Genomic DNA, 15743 nt, shown 5'->3' with positions numbered 1-15743 from the left:
TAGAATGAACACATTTTTATCGTTTAAAATTTCACTACAAGTTGATATAGAGAATGTATACACTAAACATAAAACAAATATTAAAATAAAACGCAACAACCAAATATTGAGTCATCAACCAATCTTTCATTGCAAGTCGTATACTTATTGACATAAATCATGCACAAAGTAACTTTAAACACACGAAAAAATTTGAAAAGCCAAATTTAAACATTCATCATCATCATCATCATCAACATCATCATCATCATATCGATTTTGAGACGTCATTGAGAAGTGAGATTGAGGTCATTGACTGAGGCACGTAGCTTTCTCTCCAACACCTCACTAGAGATCTTCCCCATCAAGTGGTAGAAAGCCATGAGCTCAGAGAGTCGCTCAACGTTCATGTTCTTCATTATGTTCATAGCCTTCCTCTGCTTCTCTTCATCAAGTCTAAGCTTTTCCGTAAATGATCCACCGTTCCTCATCGTCGCTCCCATCTCCTTTAGCCTCATCTCTTGCTGTACACTTAGAGCGGTATTTGACTGCAGCCACATAAAAAAAAAAAAAAAACCAAAAATGTGTGGTCATTAAGTCGAACTTATATAGACTTTGGAAGTCATCATAATTCATTATTATGTTAATCAAACCAAATAGTAATATAGAAAAAAATTCATTAACATCATTCTTATGCCGGAAAATGGAACAGGCCAAACATAGTTTTATCGAATCATATAGAAAAATTTATATTAAGTTCATAATTTTAATTATAACTGTTTATGCAAAATATACTCTATAAATTAATTATAATAATAATTATGGTTTATTTCTGTCTTTCATTTTTTCTAATCCGAAGCTAAACCAACCAAACAATAAATATATCAAAATGAAAAAACAAATGTCCACCCTAAAGTTATTAATTTCAAAAAAAGAAGGAAAATAAAAAGAAGTTATTAACCTTTGCCGACAAAAAAAAAACCTTTTTATTATTAACGATTCAATATACGAAAGGTCAAAATATGACTCCTAATCTTTTTGGCCTTTGCAATAATAGTATGGATCAAGATCATGTTTAATGCACATAAAACAGTTTGGTGTTATGTACCTCAAGAAACTCAGCTCCAACGTCAAGTTCTGATTCTCTGGATTGGTTATTCAACGAATAAGATCTTGTGTACATAGACCTCGCAAGCGAGAAGCTCCTGACAAGTATCTTTCTTTTTTTCTCCATTTCTTGATTGAGTTCTAATTTCTTAGGAACAAGCTTCTTTTGACATGCAATCACTGCTTTTGCAAATTCCTAAGACCAAGTATAGTTTAGAGGTATGTGTTAGTGTTGTTGATCTGTCACCATCCATGTTTAAACTCGCATAATGCATGTTATTTTAAAAAATGAACTCAATCACAAACCTGATAAGCAACAGGACAACCAGGGAAATCAAATTCATCGCTACCATTCTTTCTCATTCTCTCTGGATGAAACTGTAAACCCATTAGGAACTTTCCCTCTTCAGGATTGTACATATCGGGATCATAAAACCCTTCGATCAATCCATCAGGAGCAAAAGCCATTGGCACGAATCTTTGCGCCAATCTTTTAACCCCTTGGTGGTGATAACTATTGACCAAGATCTCCATCTTTTCTTCATCTAAAGAATCTTTGAACCATTTATGCAAAGGGCTGTTTTTTACTATCTTCACCTCATGTCTATAACCATCATAGTCATCATAATCTATATGATTTCTTCTATGTTCCTCAGAAACATTGATCGTGACCTCTTTCTCCAAGTCTTGATAAAGACTTCCACCACAAGCAACATTCAAAACCTACATGTTTCATTAACATCGTTAATCAACCATGGTGTTCCAATAAATTAAGAACTCACTCAATTAGTCAAAGCCAAAGATCGAGTCCTACCCACTGTGACTCTATTTGGCCACTATACATTCTTTAAGTGGCCAATTTTAACATTAAACCAAAAAAAAAAAAAAAAAAAGTGGCCAATTTTTTTTTTTTTTTTTTAAATCAAGTTTTAAATTATGTAAAAAACAAAAAAAGTTTTAAATTATGTTCTCTAATCAACGGAGAGATAAAATCTAATAGAAGGATACTTTACCTGTGAACCTCTACAAATCCCCAAGTAAGGAATGTTCTGTTCTAGGCAGAGCTTTGCGAGGGCAAACTCAATAGAGTCTTTTTCTTTGTCGATAGCTGTATCACTTGCATGTGTTTTCCGAATCTCGTCGAGTTCTTGAAGTGAAAGGGACGATATTTCAGACTCGTATAGAGAAGGGTCGATGTCTTCTCCTTCACAAAGGAGAACTCCATGGATAGGCTTGAAGCTCTCTAGCAACTTGTGAACACCAGCCACTCGTGGTACAATCACCGGTACAGCACCGTTCTCGACTATAAGATCAAGATGGTACTCACCTAAAGAAAAACAATCAAATATAATTAAATATATGAAAAATCAAGGGGAAAATGTAAGAACAAAAATATAACATTTTAAGGATCTTTCAAAATGATTATTACCAACGAAATCGACAAATTTGTTCTTGCGAAGAGTGCGTCTAGAGACGACAAGGACACGAGGGAGGATTTGAGAGAGATCATTCACGCTAGGATTTCCCATCTTCTATGTTGTGTAGGAACTAAGACACAAGATATTGTGTGGGTTTTGAGTTGTGAGTGGGAGAGAAAACTGAAGGTAAATTTATAGCGGAGGAGGAGGGTACAGTTAACTATTTATGTTGATGTTGATTGAATGATTATGAAAACACTCTTGTTTGTATTGAACTTTTCTCACGTTTATTTCAAGGTCAAGATAGAAAACATACAATTGCTTTAAAAAAATTCATATACCTTTAAATTAACATTTTCAAGGCATTTTCAAAGGTATCCAATGATGAGGGTTGGGTCATTGACTCATTAGGGGACTAAGATTATTGATTCTTTTCTTTTTGGATAAGATTAACTGATTAACGACGCTTTTGCATCTTGTTGGCTGAGTTAAATTAATAAAATCTTGCTTCCTGCGCTGAGTTAAATTAATGTTATAATATATATTTTCTCACATGGTGAATATATGTAAAATTATATATAGCAACATGCTTCCTATGCGCGGCTGAGTATATAATACGATCTTGCTTTCCGAATGGTGGATTAATTAAATAGGAAATTTGTAATAATTAGTGGTTTTAGGAAAGTTGATCAACTCCATAATATAAAAGGTTATTTCTACTTTTAGACAATGAAAAACGTAACAATTTTTATATAGTCTAGGTAACAAGAGTGAATTTCAACATTTTTGATAGTTACATAACGGATGACTTTTCAATAAGGATGTAATTTTTATATTTGGGTTTAGTGAAAATAAAATAGCTATCTAACTTGCCAATTTTTGCTGATTTATACTCTATCTCCAAAAAATATAAATTAATTTGTACGAAGTCAAAAATAATACGCAATGTAGTCTTTTTTCGAGAAGAATCCAATGCATATTACCGTGAAAACGTTTCTAATATATGTATTAAGACTATATTGCGTATTATTTCCGTTTTCGTAGGATTAATCTGCATTTTATGGAAGTAAAATATAAAATTGCAAAAATCTGCATTTTTCTACTTCAATATCTAATTTATCAAATAAAACCTTTTTATAAGGGTTTACTCCTACAATTTCAGTTATTAAGGCTTTTAATGGTTGTCTAGTATGCTGCAAAGCAGACTAAAATTGGAGTAGTATCCAGTCCGCATCATATGGACTAACCATTCAAAGCCTAAGTATCATAAAACGTGCATGTATCAATAGCTCAACTTGTAAAGACTTTCATGCAAAAGCTAGAGATCGCCGGTTCGAGTAATATTTTTGGAGGAAATCATATAAAATATCTAATCCCCGACCTGAGGGGATGTACAAACTTATGTACGGGATCTCTTCGTTATTCAAAAAGCTTTAGTGTGGATTTTGAGTTGAGAGTGGGAGAGAAAACTGAAGGTAAATTTATAGCAAAGGAGGGAACAATAATTGCAGTTAACTATTTATTTTGATGTTGATTGAATGATTATGAAAACACTCTTGTTGTATTAAACTTTTCTCACGTTTATTTCAGGGTCAAAATAAAAAATACAATTGTTTAAAATTTCCTATACCTTTAAATAACATTTTAAAGGTATCCAATTGATGAGGGTTGGGTCATTGAGTCATTAATAGGGGACTAAGATTTTGATTCTTTTCTTTTTGGATAAAATTATCGATTCTTTTCTATCTTGTTGGCTATATAATCAAATGTTCGTCTTTTTGTTTTGGTTTTTTTTTTCTACCTATATATAGTCAATTCTTGAGACTTAAGAGCTTCCAACTTCTAACGCCAAGAAAGGGAGGTATATTACATAAATTTAGTAAAGAGTACTTCAGTTCAAGAAAAAAAAAACAGATGACTCACTGAAGAGTGAAGATGTTGGTAGAAGAATCATAATTTGTTAGAAATATTTTGCATCAGTCAAGAATCAATGAATTTAATAAGATCTTGCTTCCTAGCTACGCTGAGTTAAATTAATATTATGATATATGTAAAATTATATAGCAACATGCTTTCCTATGCGACGAGTATATAATATGATCTTGCTTTTCGAATGGTGAATAAATTAAATAGAAATTTTGTAGCAATTAGTGGTTTCAGGAAAGTTGATCTAAAGAAAATGGATTTTTTGAACTATGAGAACTTTCAGAAATAAAAATAAAAGAACTCCATAGTATAAAAGGAAATTTGTACTTTTTGACAATGAATAACGTAATATTTAAGAAAATAAGATTTTTTTATATACTCTAGCGAACAAGAGTGAATTTCAACCTTTTTGATAGTTACATAACGGATGACTTTTCGATAAACATGTAATTTTCCTACTTCGATATCTAATTTATCATATAAAACTTTTTTTATATGGGTTTATTCCTATAGTTTCAGTATCATAAAACGTGCAATTTTGTTTTTGGTACCACTTTCTTATGTAGACATCTCATTTGACGATACTCTTATCTAAACATCTCGATCCGAATCATACTATTTTAGTATAGTTTCAGTGTCATACTATTTTAAAGTTATACTATTTGAGTATAATTTGAGTATCGAAGCTTATCAGATTTTTTAAAATTTTCAGAATGTGATTTTCTTCCTATGATTGTTGGGATGATTTTCCTCCGATCAGTAAAGACGTAAGACTTCCTTCAGCCACCTAAGAAACATCTTCGCAGAGAGTAGTCTTGTGGAACTATATCTTTTATGGTATAGTTATTTAAGATACAGTATTCTATATCTGTTAAACTTAAGGTCTAGATAAATAATAAGAATTGAGCTAAGTTGGTAGAGTAAAAATAATTCAATTCATTTGGATGAAACATTTATATTTTGCAGAAAAATTGAATCGACATAATTTAGAAAATTATTTCTCTAGATAGCACCTTAGTGTTAAGAAGAAAAAACTAAATGTTCTTTTTTTGTTTGTTCATCTAGAAGGTTATATTAAAATGAGGTGGAATTACATACGCGGGTAGAAAAAGAAAAGACATTTTCAGAGACTAAGCCATATAAGAAAATAAGATATTTCCAGAGACATCAACCCAATCGAAAAAGAATAAAAACTTTTAACAAACTAAAAACAGAAACTAATAATCTAACTACAAGATTTAGAACTTATACTTTTCACCAAAAAATCTGAAAATGAATTTTTGTCTAATATCCTTAGAAAATCTCATAACAGCGGAGAAGAAAATTCGGTTTTCTTACCTCTTCTGGTAATAAACGAAGACTTTGGATATAAAAATCTTGAGCATCCAATGGTCGACATGACAATGAAACCTTCGTATAGGATTATTAGTTAGGACTATCAGACAAAGATGTCATGATGATGTCGAGCTAAGTGATTTTGATCCGGTAGGAGGAGCCTGAAACTTAACAGATCTCGCCCTGATTTGAGGGATGATTTGAGTGGATGAAACCTAAACTTAAGCCGTGTAAAACTGGCTCAAAACCCAAAATTTAGTGGATAATTTAAGGTTGAACAGGCAAAAATCTATTAGGAATGAGAGAAGAAAAAACTTTAAAAATCAATTGTCCCAAAACTTTAGATCCATACTGAATAAAATCCGAAGATCTAGACATATCCATACAAGCATCTAATTAGCAAACACCAGCAGAGAAACATAACTCAAAGACTAGCAACACCACAATATATACACCGACATCAAATCAAATTAAAATGCCATATTGATATATCATATTTTTATTGGTTTTGAGATTTGTTTTATTTTTTTATTTCATATATTTTGTTCAGTCAAAGTGTTATTAGAGACTTTTAGTCCTTTCTCGAGTTCCTATAAGTTTTAGGTTGGTTCAGAGGAAAACAAGCAATTTTGGTATGTAAACACACATTAGGAGATGCATGATCATGTCAAAGCATCAGAAGTTTTGACTCAGATGGAGGATTTCGATTTTCAACCATTAGCACTTTTGTATTTCGTCACAAAAAAGATAACGATGTTAGCTTTCATTTTCAAGGGATTTGAACAAAATTTAATGGTGCATTCAAGAGATGTCCGATTTAGCAGTTTCAGAGTTTAGGCTTAGAGTATATTTTAAATCTAGATTCGACCCGATTCACTCCAGATCCGACCTAACTCGTTACTCTCTTTCATACTTTTAAGTCCTAAAAGTTGTTCTTTGTTCGGTATTCATCTTTGCGCAAAGGAATTCTTCTTTTTGACAATTGGAGAAGATTTCTCCCTTTTCTTAATTTTATTACAATACAATTACGTTTTCTTCATTGATTTATGTTGTCTCTTATATATGTATGAATAGTTTTCTAATTGGATTTTAGGATTCTAAGTAGGGGATTTTAAGATTCGATGATTTAATTGTTGTTTGAAACTTTCTATTCACATGTACTTATTAATGCTAAAATTAGCATTATGATCATGTTTTAGGCTATAGCATTAAAAATGTACACAAAATTGGGACCGACACCATGTCTGTGGAAGACCACGACCATCCGCTACATAGGCAAGTCAAAGGTGAAACATAAAAAATGAACTAGAAAAAGTTAAAAAAAAATTTCTCAAGTGTTAAAATATTTATGATAAAATTTCTAGCTTAAAAACTCATAATATTTTAGATATGTAATTTATAATATAAGGTAAGAGTTTATAAACTATAAAATTATATGTTGAATAACATATTAACATTTCATTAGTCAATAAGTCTTAAATCCCAACACAAACTTTCATAAACTGGTCAAAGATTTATAAAATAAAATAAAAATAGTATGGAAAATAAATTACTTCCAAAAGAAATTTTATCATATTATTTATATTGCAATCTCATTTGTGTTATCATTCACAAGCAAAACACCACAATGTTTTCGCAATTAACACTAATATTCCTTCTATCCCCTTATTATTAAAAGGGAAGTACAAATTGAAAAATAGTCAAATTTAGCCTCAATTTCAATTTCAATTTTGGATTTTGTTCTTTGTTAATCAAAATCGACAAGGGCATTTTGGTCATAAAGTTTCATTAAACTTTAAGAGATCCGCGTGTTAATACTCGGGTGGGTTAGGAGTAATTAACTCTTAATCACATAGTCAAGTTCTTAATCGGGTTTAGCATCCACATAAGTCAATCTAAGCCGTTCAAATTATTTTGTAAATTTAGTTCATTTTTGGTATCTAAATATGAGCATATTCGATCATAATAACTGCAAATTCAATGTAATTATCTCTCATAATAACTGCAAATTCGATCATATATTGCCTAATCCCAAAAAAATCGTAATTACTATCTCTCATAAATATAATCCTAACCATAACCAACTCTACAATATTCATCATTTATCTAAATATAGCCAATCATTCAATTCTATTCCAAATTCGAATATATTTTGTTAATAGTATCTTTGATTTTATGCTTTGTCTCCAAGATATTCTCCTAGATTTTAAAAGTATTGGAGCCAAAAACCCTAGCATCCTAGAATGCTATAAATATCAACGTCATTCTCATTTCCAATCCATCACTCAAATTCCTCTAACCTTAGCATCCTTCTTATTTAGATATCACAAATGACTCAAGCAATTGCTTACCTCGATGACATCAAACCATACAAAACCACTTGGAGAGTTCAGGTCCGTGTCCTTCATACCTGGAAGACATTTACCACAAAGTTTGGTGAGACTTTCGACATGGTTCTGTCTGATGTCAAAGTAAGAATTCTTTGTCATGTCTATATGAGTTCAATATATTAAAGTAAGTTGTCTAATGATATACTAATATACTTCTATTTCTATGGTAGGGCAAGAAGATCCATGCGTCTGTGAAGAGAGAGCATCTCAACCGTTTTGAGAAGCTCATGGTTCCAGGAGAGTGGAAGGCTATTGAAAACTTTGGATTGACTTATGCAACTGGTCAGTTCAAAGCAACTGATCATCGTTACAAAATGGGATTCATGGCCCAAACAAGAGTTTTGAGGATGGACCCATTGTCTGATTCTTATTACCTGTCATTGACTCCTTTCAATGATGTTTTAACTGGTGGTCTCAACCAGAACTACTTGATAGGTACATTTTCATATGAGCTATATTTTCATTCAAATCTAATCCTTTATGCAATATATATTTACGTTTTGTTATTCTCTTTTGGTTCAAGATGTTGTCGGTCAAATCGTTAATGTTGGTGAAATGGAGACTATCGACGTGCAAAATAAACCTACTAAGAAGATTGATTTTGAACTGAGGGATCATACGTAAGTTTCATTCATTAGTTCTGTCTGCATTAAAATTAAAGAGTCTTATTTTTGAATCTAATATTGCTATTACAATATTTAGGGATGAAAGGCTACCCTGTACTCTATGGGGTTCATTTGCAGAACAAGTTTTCACTGCCTGTGAAGCTTCTGCTGGTGAGATGGTCATATGTTTGGTGAGATATGCTAAGATCAAGACTTACAAAGGTATTTTGTTTTGGTATTAATATCATACTTATAGTTTTTTTAAATCTTTTAAAAATTGAGCTGATGACACTTTCTTTATGTTTTGCTTTCTAGATGTAAGGAGTATCTCCAATGCTTTCAATACATCTCAGATCTTGATCAATCCAGACATCCCTGAGATTGGTGCCTTCAAAGAAAGTTTACCAAAAGATGGGCTTGCTCTTACTCTTCTTGAGTCTAAACCAAAGCAGGAAATGATCGAGCTGCCTACAGGGGATTTCTATCTTCAGTTTCCTAAGAAGACCATCAAAGAAGTCGCTGAGATGTTTGATGTAATAGTTCCTTTTTTCTTTTACATTCTAATTTGATTGCATAGTTGATTCTAACCAAATTTTAAATGTTCCTATTTTCAGACTGGGAGGGTTAAGGTGCTCTGTACAATATATGATATTGACAGAGATTGGTCGTGGTATTATATTGCCTGTAGGAAGTGCAATAAGAAAGTGTCTAAGGTTGTCACAACTTCTCTCAAGCCACAATTCTGGTGTGACTCTTGCCGATCACCTGTTTGCAATGTGGTTGCAAGGTATGGTTCATAATCTACTTATATATTAATGATTTATTTGTTACTGAAATGTCTAATTGTAACGATGAACTCAACAGGTACAAGCTACATGTTAAAGTAATGGATTCAACTGGTGAGATGAAGCTGATGCTTTTTGATAGTATGGCTACTGAGATTGTTGGCTGTCCAGCAAACAGTCTCCTTGATGGATCTTTCGATGAGTTTGAGGACCCAGAGAACCTACCTGATGCGATCAGACATTTGACTGGTAAGACATACCAGTATCTGGTCTGTGTTGAGAATGAAAATGTGTGGAATGGACTGGATACTTATAAGGTATCCAGAGTTCTTGCTAATGATTGTGTTGGAGAGGAAGATCTACCAGATGATTCAATTGATCAGGTATGGAATATTCTAAATATTGTCTGAGGTCCTACCCCCTATGATTTGAGAAGAATTCGATATATCAATAATCCTAATCTTATTATGTTTAGACTCAGGGGAGCCTTTTGCTTACCTACTCTGGAGAGCCTTCAGAGACTACTACTCCATCTTCTAAGAGGAGTAGTGACAGTTCTCTGTCACCAGCTGATAATTCTTCTACAACTAAGAAACTTTGTCTTGAGTCAATCAACGTTGTGAAGATAAAGCAAGAGAAGGGTGTGAAGACTAATGAAGATAAAGTCGATGGAGTCAAGCTCGAGTGTGTTGCTGTGAAGCAGCATGAAGAGAACACTGATGAAGACAAAGTCAATTTGGACAAGCTCAAGGGTTCTGATGTTAAGCAGAAGAACAAGAATATGAAGTAGTTGACATCCAACAATGTTTTTTCTTTTTGGATTTGTGTTTTCAATAAGTGGTTTATGTTAGCAGTTTCCACATTTGTTTCTGTTTTCTAAAATTTGGAATGTTATTTGGTTTTATTGGTTTTTATATTGGTTTTTCTTACAGTTCATATCTAATGTTTAATGGTTCTTTAAATGTTTCTTTAATCACTGGAAAACATAGAACAGTGTTCTTATTATGTTGGTTTGATATTTTTCTAAAAACTTTTTCTTAATTTTATAAGTTTTTTCATTTGTTTTTTTTCCTATTGGTTCTTTATGTTTTTAAGTTGAATCCTTCATCTTAATATTTAACTTTGTAGATGTTTTGTATTGTTTTTTAGAACAGCAAGTTCCTTTCCATCGTCATTTTAATCCAAACATAATCAGACTCTCTGCAACTACAGTAGTGTAAGTTTAAGAGTTCATTTCTAGACAACAAAATCAAGAAACCTTAGTTCAATTATAACTCCGATTGAGACAAACAACAACTTCAATTTGTGTCTACAACTGAAAAAACAGATCCAAAACTAACCTTATAGAAATGATTATTGCTTTAAGTGTTGTCGATTTGCAAAATTTGATCTACAAATGGTTTCATTCATCCTCTGTTCTTCACTGATCCCCTCTCCCAGATTTCTAACAGAAACAAATTCATCATCTCAAGTGCTTTATCCGAATCCTATATGAAATCTGAAAAAGGTAATTGATCACAGAATCTAAATTATCTTGAAACAATTCAATTGAATTAGAATGAAGCTTACAAATTAAGAAGAATTGGCGCAGAGATGTGAGCTTATGATCTGATTATCAGCTTCTTCGGTATCATCGGTAAAGCTTAAGCATGTCAATGGGTGTTAACTTTCGGTGGAGAACGAGAATCATCGTTCTCATATGTTTTTTTTTTTGTTTTTTTTTGTTTTTTTTATTTATTTAAATACACAACTTATGTGTCTTTAATTTTTTTAAAAACATAATTTTAATTTTATTTGTTTACTTTATCTTCAATTTTTTAAAAAATTTTTATAAATGTTAGAATCTTTGTTATGCTAAAAACAAATTCTCTTCAAAACTATATAGTAAAAGAACACTTATAATCACAAAAACAATTACACCACTTTTACTATTTCACATTTTAATATCTACTTTTACTTATATTAACATTACAAACCCATTTTATAATTAATACACCTATTTAAATATATTAAATCACATTCTTCTAAGTATTAAATAACAACCAACCAATTAAAATACCACTTATTAGTTAAAAATGATTTAATTTAAAAACCAATTTTATAAATTATGTATATAAAACATAATCAACTACTTAATAAGAAAACCGCACAAAATCTACGCCCGCGGGATACCGCGGGTTAAATCCTAGTCTCTCGTTGTAATCCACCCCCTTCATGTCTCGGCCAAGACATGGTGTGTGGCAAACCCATCGGCGGCAGCTACACAACTACAAGCTAATATTGATTGGGCATGTAGTGTAGGAAACATTGATTGTGTAATCATCAATCCTGGTGGACCTTGCTTTGATCCAAATACTGTTATTAACCATGCATCAGTTGTGATGAATGATTACTACCAGACTCACGGGAGCACTGAAGAGGCGTGTAGTTTTAGTGGTACTGGTCAAATCGTTAGTGTTGATCCAAGTTATGGTGGTTGTGCGTATACGTAGAATATACGGTTTGATGAATGATTTTGTGATTGCAAATTTTTATTAGGAATAATACAATTATGCTTAATCAAAAGTATTGTTAAACATTATGTAAGGTTAATAAAAACTAAAGCTGGTTTTCATTCAGTTTTATTCATATTAAGTGTTTTTATCTTGATGAATTTGGAACTATATTCAACATTTTTTAAGATTCTCATACAACTAACTAGTCATCACTGTTTTATTGCAAACATCATCATTTAGTAAGTTTATTAATAAAATTATCCTAAAAATATTTTTTTTGGTAAGGTAACAAAATTCTACATAAGCTCTCAGATTCTATTGGTTTGGACAAACGATCTCAGTTTCTAATTCCAAAAAAATGAAATTCAAGATATGAGAAATTACAATATTCAAGGAACAATAACTAAATTTCCTAGATCAAATAACATTTTTATATTATAAATTACAAGTAATACAAATATAATAAGAAAATATTATTGATAATATAACGCACTAGTATGTCAATAAATTATTACTCCCTTTGTTCCTTATTAATAAAAATTCTAGAGAGAAATTTTTTTTTTCAAAAAAATACTTTTTAAAAACTATCTATGGAAAATTCTGTTTTCTTACCTCCTTTGGAGATAAAACAAGACTTTGGAATGAAACTCTGGAGCATCCAATGGTTGACATGACATAAACTTATGTAGAGAGTTTATTAGGATTGTCAAAAGAGGATGTGCTAGTGAGGTCGAGCTAAGTGACTTTGATCTAGTAGGAGGAGCCAGAAACTGAGCAGGTCTTGTCCAAACACTACAAGAAAACACGCGTTTTGCGAGGGAAGAATTTCTAGCTAATCCCTCGCAAATCGACAATCGCAAGGAATTTGCGATGAACGTCAGTTCCTCGCAATTCGCGTCTCGCAAATCGGTAAACGTTGTAAGTCCCTCGCAAATTTTGCAATGAAAAATTTCTGTAACATATCCCTCACAAAATCTATCTTGTAAATCCCTCGCAATTATTGCTACGGATTTGCGAGATAACATAATAAATTTATAAAAAATAAAACAAAATTAAAATTATTTAAGAAAATAATATAATGTGTTTAAAATTTATTAAAACAAAAAATATAATTGATGTGAAATAATAATATTTAAAATATAAAAAAAAGGTTTAGATCAAATAATCAAATTTAATGAAACTTAACTAAAAATTCCCAAAATAATAACAATTTCATAAATTTAACAATTAAGTAATTAATATATCAAAATAGATCTCTCTTTCTTTAATTCTTTCTTCGTCTTCTTTCTTGGCTCCGTGCTACCGCCGATCACAATCAACCTCCGCCGTTGCCGCCACCGCCGTTGACGCAACCGCCGTTTTCGCCACCGCCGTCTCTCTTTCTTCCGGCGATCCGAATCCACAACTTGTCTTCACCAAACATATTAACATATCATGGAAACTCTCCACATCCGACGAAGATCTGCTTCATCTCCTCCATCTCTCCCTTCTTTGCCTTTAGATCTCTCTCCACCTTTGATTCGGCTCAGCCATCGTCTCCGTCGTCGTCTCCACCTTCGATTTGGCTCCACCGTCATCTCCTCATTCAAAATACGGGAGCGTTAGCGATGAACGATGGCTTTGGCAAAATCAGATCTGCACTTGCTATTCCCAGAACGTTGTGATTGGCTCCACCACCGTGTGATTTTTCCTTAGATCCCACAACGTTCAATGAACCCGCGAGCCGTAGTCAATCGTTTTAAATTGGGAAGAAATTATGAATACTAGAGTTACGAATTGAGAAATCGTTTTCTCATTTCTTCTTCTTCTTCTCTGAAATTAGGCATGAACAAAGTTTTACCATGTGACTACGGCTTCGCACAACTTTTTGGGTTTATACGTTAAAAAGATTGAGGAATACTCGATGAATGTTGTGGGATCAGTTGGTATTCGGTGCTTCCCATGTGAGTACGGCTCGCGGGTTCGAGTCCCCAGTTTTGCAAAAAAAATTAAAACTTTGAGAACACATATCAAAACGACGTCGTTTCGATACGCACCGTAACGGAGTTGACTAACACCCGTTAGATTGACTCCGATTTTTGCCCGTTGTATCAAGTATAGGGTATGAGATTCAAATTTTATTAAAGTTTAGGTTGTAAAATACCCTACAAAATTGTTCAGGTATGAAAATCCACAGCGAAGACAGTACGGATATGAAAACGACAGATACACAACTACAAGCTAATATTGATTGGGCATGTAACGAAGGCCAAGTCGACTGTGCAAAAATCAATCCTGGTGGCGTATGCTATGAACCAAATACTCCTACTAGCCATGCATCATTTGTGATGAACGATTACTATCGGAGTCACGGAAGCACTGAAGAGGCATGTGATTTCAATCATACTGGTCAAATTATTAGTGGTGATCCAAGTTATCGTCGTTGTAGGTATGACGTGGTTTGACGTATGATTTTGTGATTGGAAAGTTTTCTAACGAATAATACAATTATGTGGAATCAAAAGTATTTTTAAACATTTTGTAAGGTTAATAAAAACTAAAGTTATTTATCATTCATTTTTGGTTGTATTAAGTGTTTTTATCTTGATGATTTTGTCATTATAATCAACATTTGTTGTGATTCTCTCATACAACAAAGTCATTATGTTAACATGAATACAATTTGTGAAAAAACTCTTAGAGTGCTAACATGGTATCACAAGTCATCACTATTTTCCAACGAGAACTTTTCTCACCAAGCCAGATGGAACTCAAATTATGACCCGAACTATTTATCTTCGAAAAAGTTATATATCTATTTCACTCCCGAAACAAAAGTTCAATATCTGAATCTCCCGAATTAATAGTTCAAGATCTATTAACCCACAAATCTGGGTTTTATCGGTTTTATGTTTATTTAACCGATTATTAAAGAAACTAAACCCAATTAAACCAAAGATACCAAATTTCTCTAATCTCTCTCTCTTCATCTCTGTCACTCCAAAAAAACCCACAATTAATCGTTGTGGAGTATGTTGTGTAGTTTTGGAACTGCCACAATCCACAATTAATTTAAGACTTTAAGCCAACAAGATGGATTTAAATTTTAATTATTTTTGTTATAACACTTCAGTTTTGGCTGTTATATAAAAGAAAACACTTAATTAATCTAGGGACGTGTCAGATCAATTTGATAATATGCTTACGTCTGTTTGTTTAGATCCGATTCTTCCTTCCCCGTTCCTCACCTCACACTTAAACACTTAATAGATGAAGAGAGAGATATATTAGAGAAATGTGATTATTTTTTGTTTAAATGGGTTTAGTTTCTTTAACAATGGGGTAAGTAAACAGTAAACCGACAAAACTCAGATTTGAGAGTTAATAGATCTGGAACTATTAATTCGGGGAGATTTACATAGTATACATACTGAGCTTTTGTTTCAGGGTAAAATAGATATCGAACTTTAGTTTGAGCTTTTATTTGGCTTGATGCCAAAGTTGGAAAATAGTCTAAACTATAATTATTCCATACTTTTCATTGACTTCCTTTGTCAACTAGTCTTAAATCGCCTCGACAACATTTAAATTTAGTTTCGGTTACCTGTTTTTTTCTGTCCGGTTCGGGGCGAACCAATCGGTTATTTGGTTATGGGTTATAACCTAGTTCTAAAATCTAAATCTAATCTACTACTCTTATTACTTCTTCTTCTCATTCGTCTTC

The 15743-nt window shown here is 32.3% G+C and overlaps 4 protein-coding genes and 2 long non-coding RNA genes across 6 annotated transcripts; 3 read left to right on the top strand and 3 right to left on the bottom strand.

The window, feature by feature from the left end:
• Positions 1–106: 106 nt before the first annotated feature.
• LOC9324617 (protein NtpR) lies at positions 107–2669 on the bottom strand. The gene is made up of 5 exons (XM_021034593.1): positions 2516–2669; positions 2100–2413; positions 1393–1809; positions 1088–1282; positions 107–527 (listed from the first exon to the last, which is right to left on the bottom strand). The coding sequence occupies exons 1-5, from the start codon at positions 2613–2615 to the stop codon at positions 267–269; spliced, it is 1287 nt and encodes a 428-aa protein (XP_020890252.1). The 5' UTR covers positions 2616–2669; the 3' UTR covers positions 107–266.
• Positions 2670–7392: 4723 nt separating this feature from the next.
• On the top strand, positions 7393–12037 carry LOC9323147 (major pollen allergen Ole e 10). Its single transcript, XM_002888507.1, has 2 exons — positions 7393–7424; positions 11734–12037. The coding sequence occupies exons 1-2, from the start codon at positions 7393–7395 to the stop codon at positions 12035–12037; spliced, it is 336 nt and encodes a 111-aa protein (XP_002888553.1).
• On the bottom strand, positions 7803–9245 carry LOC110230703. The gene is made up of 2 exons (XR_002333880.1): positions 9188–9245; positions 7803–8175 (listed from the first exon to the last, which is right to left on the bottom strand). It is a non-coding gene; the product is annotated as an uncharacterized LOC110230703 (long non-coding RNA).
• Positions 9599–10400, top strand: LOC110230701. Its single transcript, XM_021034253.1, has 2 exons — positions 9599–9928; positions 10021–10400. The coding sequence occupies exons 1-2, from the start codon at positions 9647–9649 to the stop codon at positions 10333–10335; spliced, it is 597 nt and encodes a 198-aa protein (XP_020889912.1). The 5' UTR covers positions 9599–9646; the 3' UTR covers positions 10336–10400.
• LOC110230702 lies at positions 10795–11259 on the bottom strand. Its single transcript, XR_002333879.1, has 2 exons — positions 11115–11259; positions 10795–11043 (listed from the first exon to the last, which is right to left on the bottom strand). It is a non-coding gene; the product is annotated as an uncharacterized LOC110230702 (long non-coding RNA).
• A 1697-nt stretch (positions 12038–13734) lies between the features above and the next one.
• Positions 13735–15012, top strand: LOC9324615 (major pollen allergen Ole e 10). The gene has a single exon (XM_021035726.1). It carries the CDS (start codon positions 14203–14205, stop codon positions 14482–14484), a length of 282 nt encoding a protein of 93 aa, XP_020891385.1. The 5' UTR covers positions 13735–14202; the 3' UTR covers positions 14485–15012.
• Positions 15013–15743: the final 731 nt, after the last annotated feature.

The sequence above is a fragment of the Arabidopsis lyrata genome, assembly GCF_000004255.2.
Source record: "Arabidopsis lyrata subsp. lyrata unplaced genomic scaffold ARALYscaffold_2, whole genome shotgun sequence".
Classification (NCBI taxonomy): domain Eukaryota; kingdom Viridiplantae; phylum Streptophyta; class Magnoliopsida; order Brassicales; family Brassicaceae; genus Arabidopsis; species Arabidopsis lyrata.
This window is presented reverse-complemented; position numbering and strand designations above follow the sequence as displayed.

Coding starts and splice junctions, on each gene's coding strand:
- LOC9324617 (XM_021034593.1), bottom strand. CDS start 2,615: ATGGGAAATCCTAGCGTGAATGATCTCTCTCAAATCCTCCCTCGTGTC. Junction 1,810..2,099: donor GGATTTGTAGAGGTTCACAG/GTAAAGTATCCT, acceptor TGAAACATGTAG/GTTTTGAATGTTGCTTGTGG. Junction 1,283..1,392: donor GTTGTCCTGTTGCTTATCAG/GTTTGTGATTGA, acceptor ACTTGGTCTTAG/GAATTTGCAAAAGCAGTGAT.
- LOC9323147 (XM_002888507.1), top strand. CDS start 7,393: ATGTTTTCGCAATTAACACTAATATTCCTTCT. Junction 7,425..11,733: donor TTAACACTAATATTCCTTCT/ATCCCCTTATTA, acceptor GGTTAAATCCTA/GTCTCTCGTTGTAATCCACC.
- LOC110230701 (XM_021034253.1), top strand. CDS start 9,647: ATGGATTCAACTGGTGAGATGAAGCTGATGCTTTTTGATAGTATGGCT. Junction 9,929..10,020: donor CAGATGATTCAATTGATCAG/GTATGGAATATT, acceptor TATTATGTTTAG/ACTCAGGGGAGCCTTTTGCT.
- LOC9324615 (XM_021035726.1), top strand. CDS start 14,203: ATGAAAATCCACAGCGAAGACAGTACGGATATGAAAACGACAGATACA.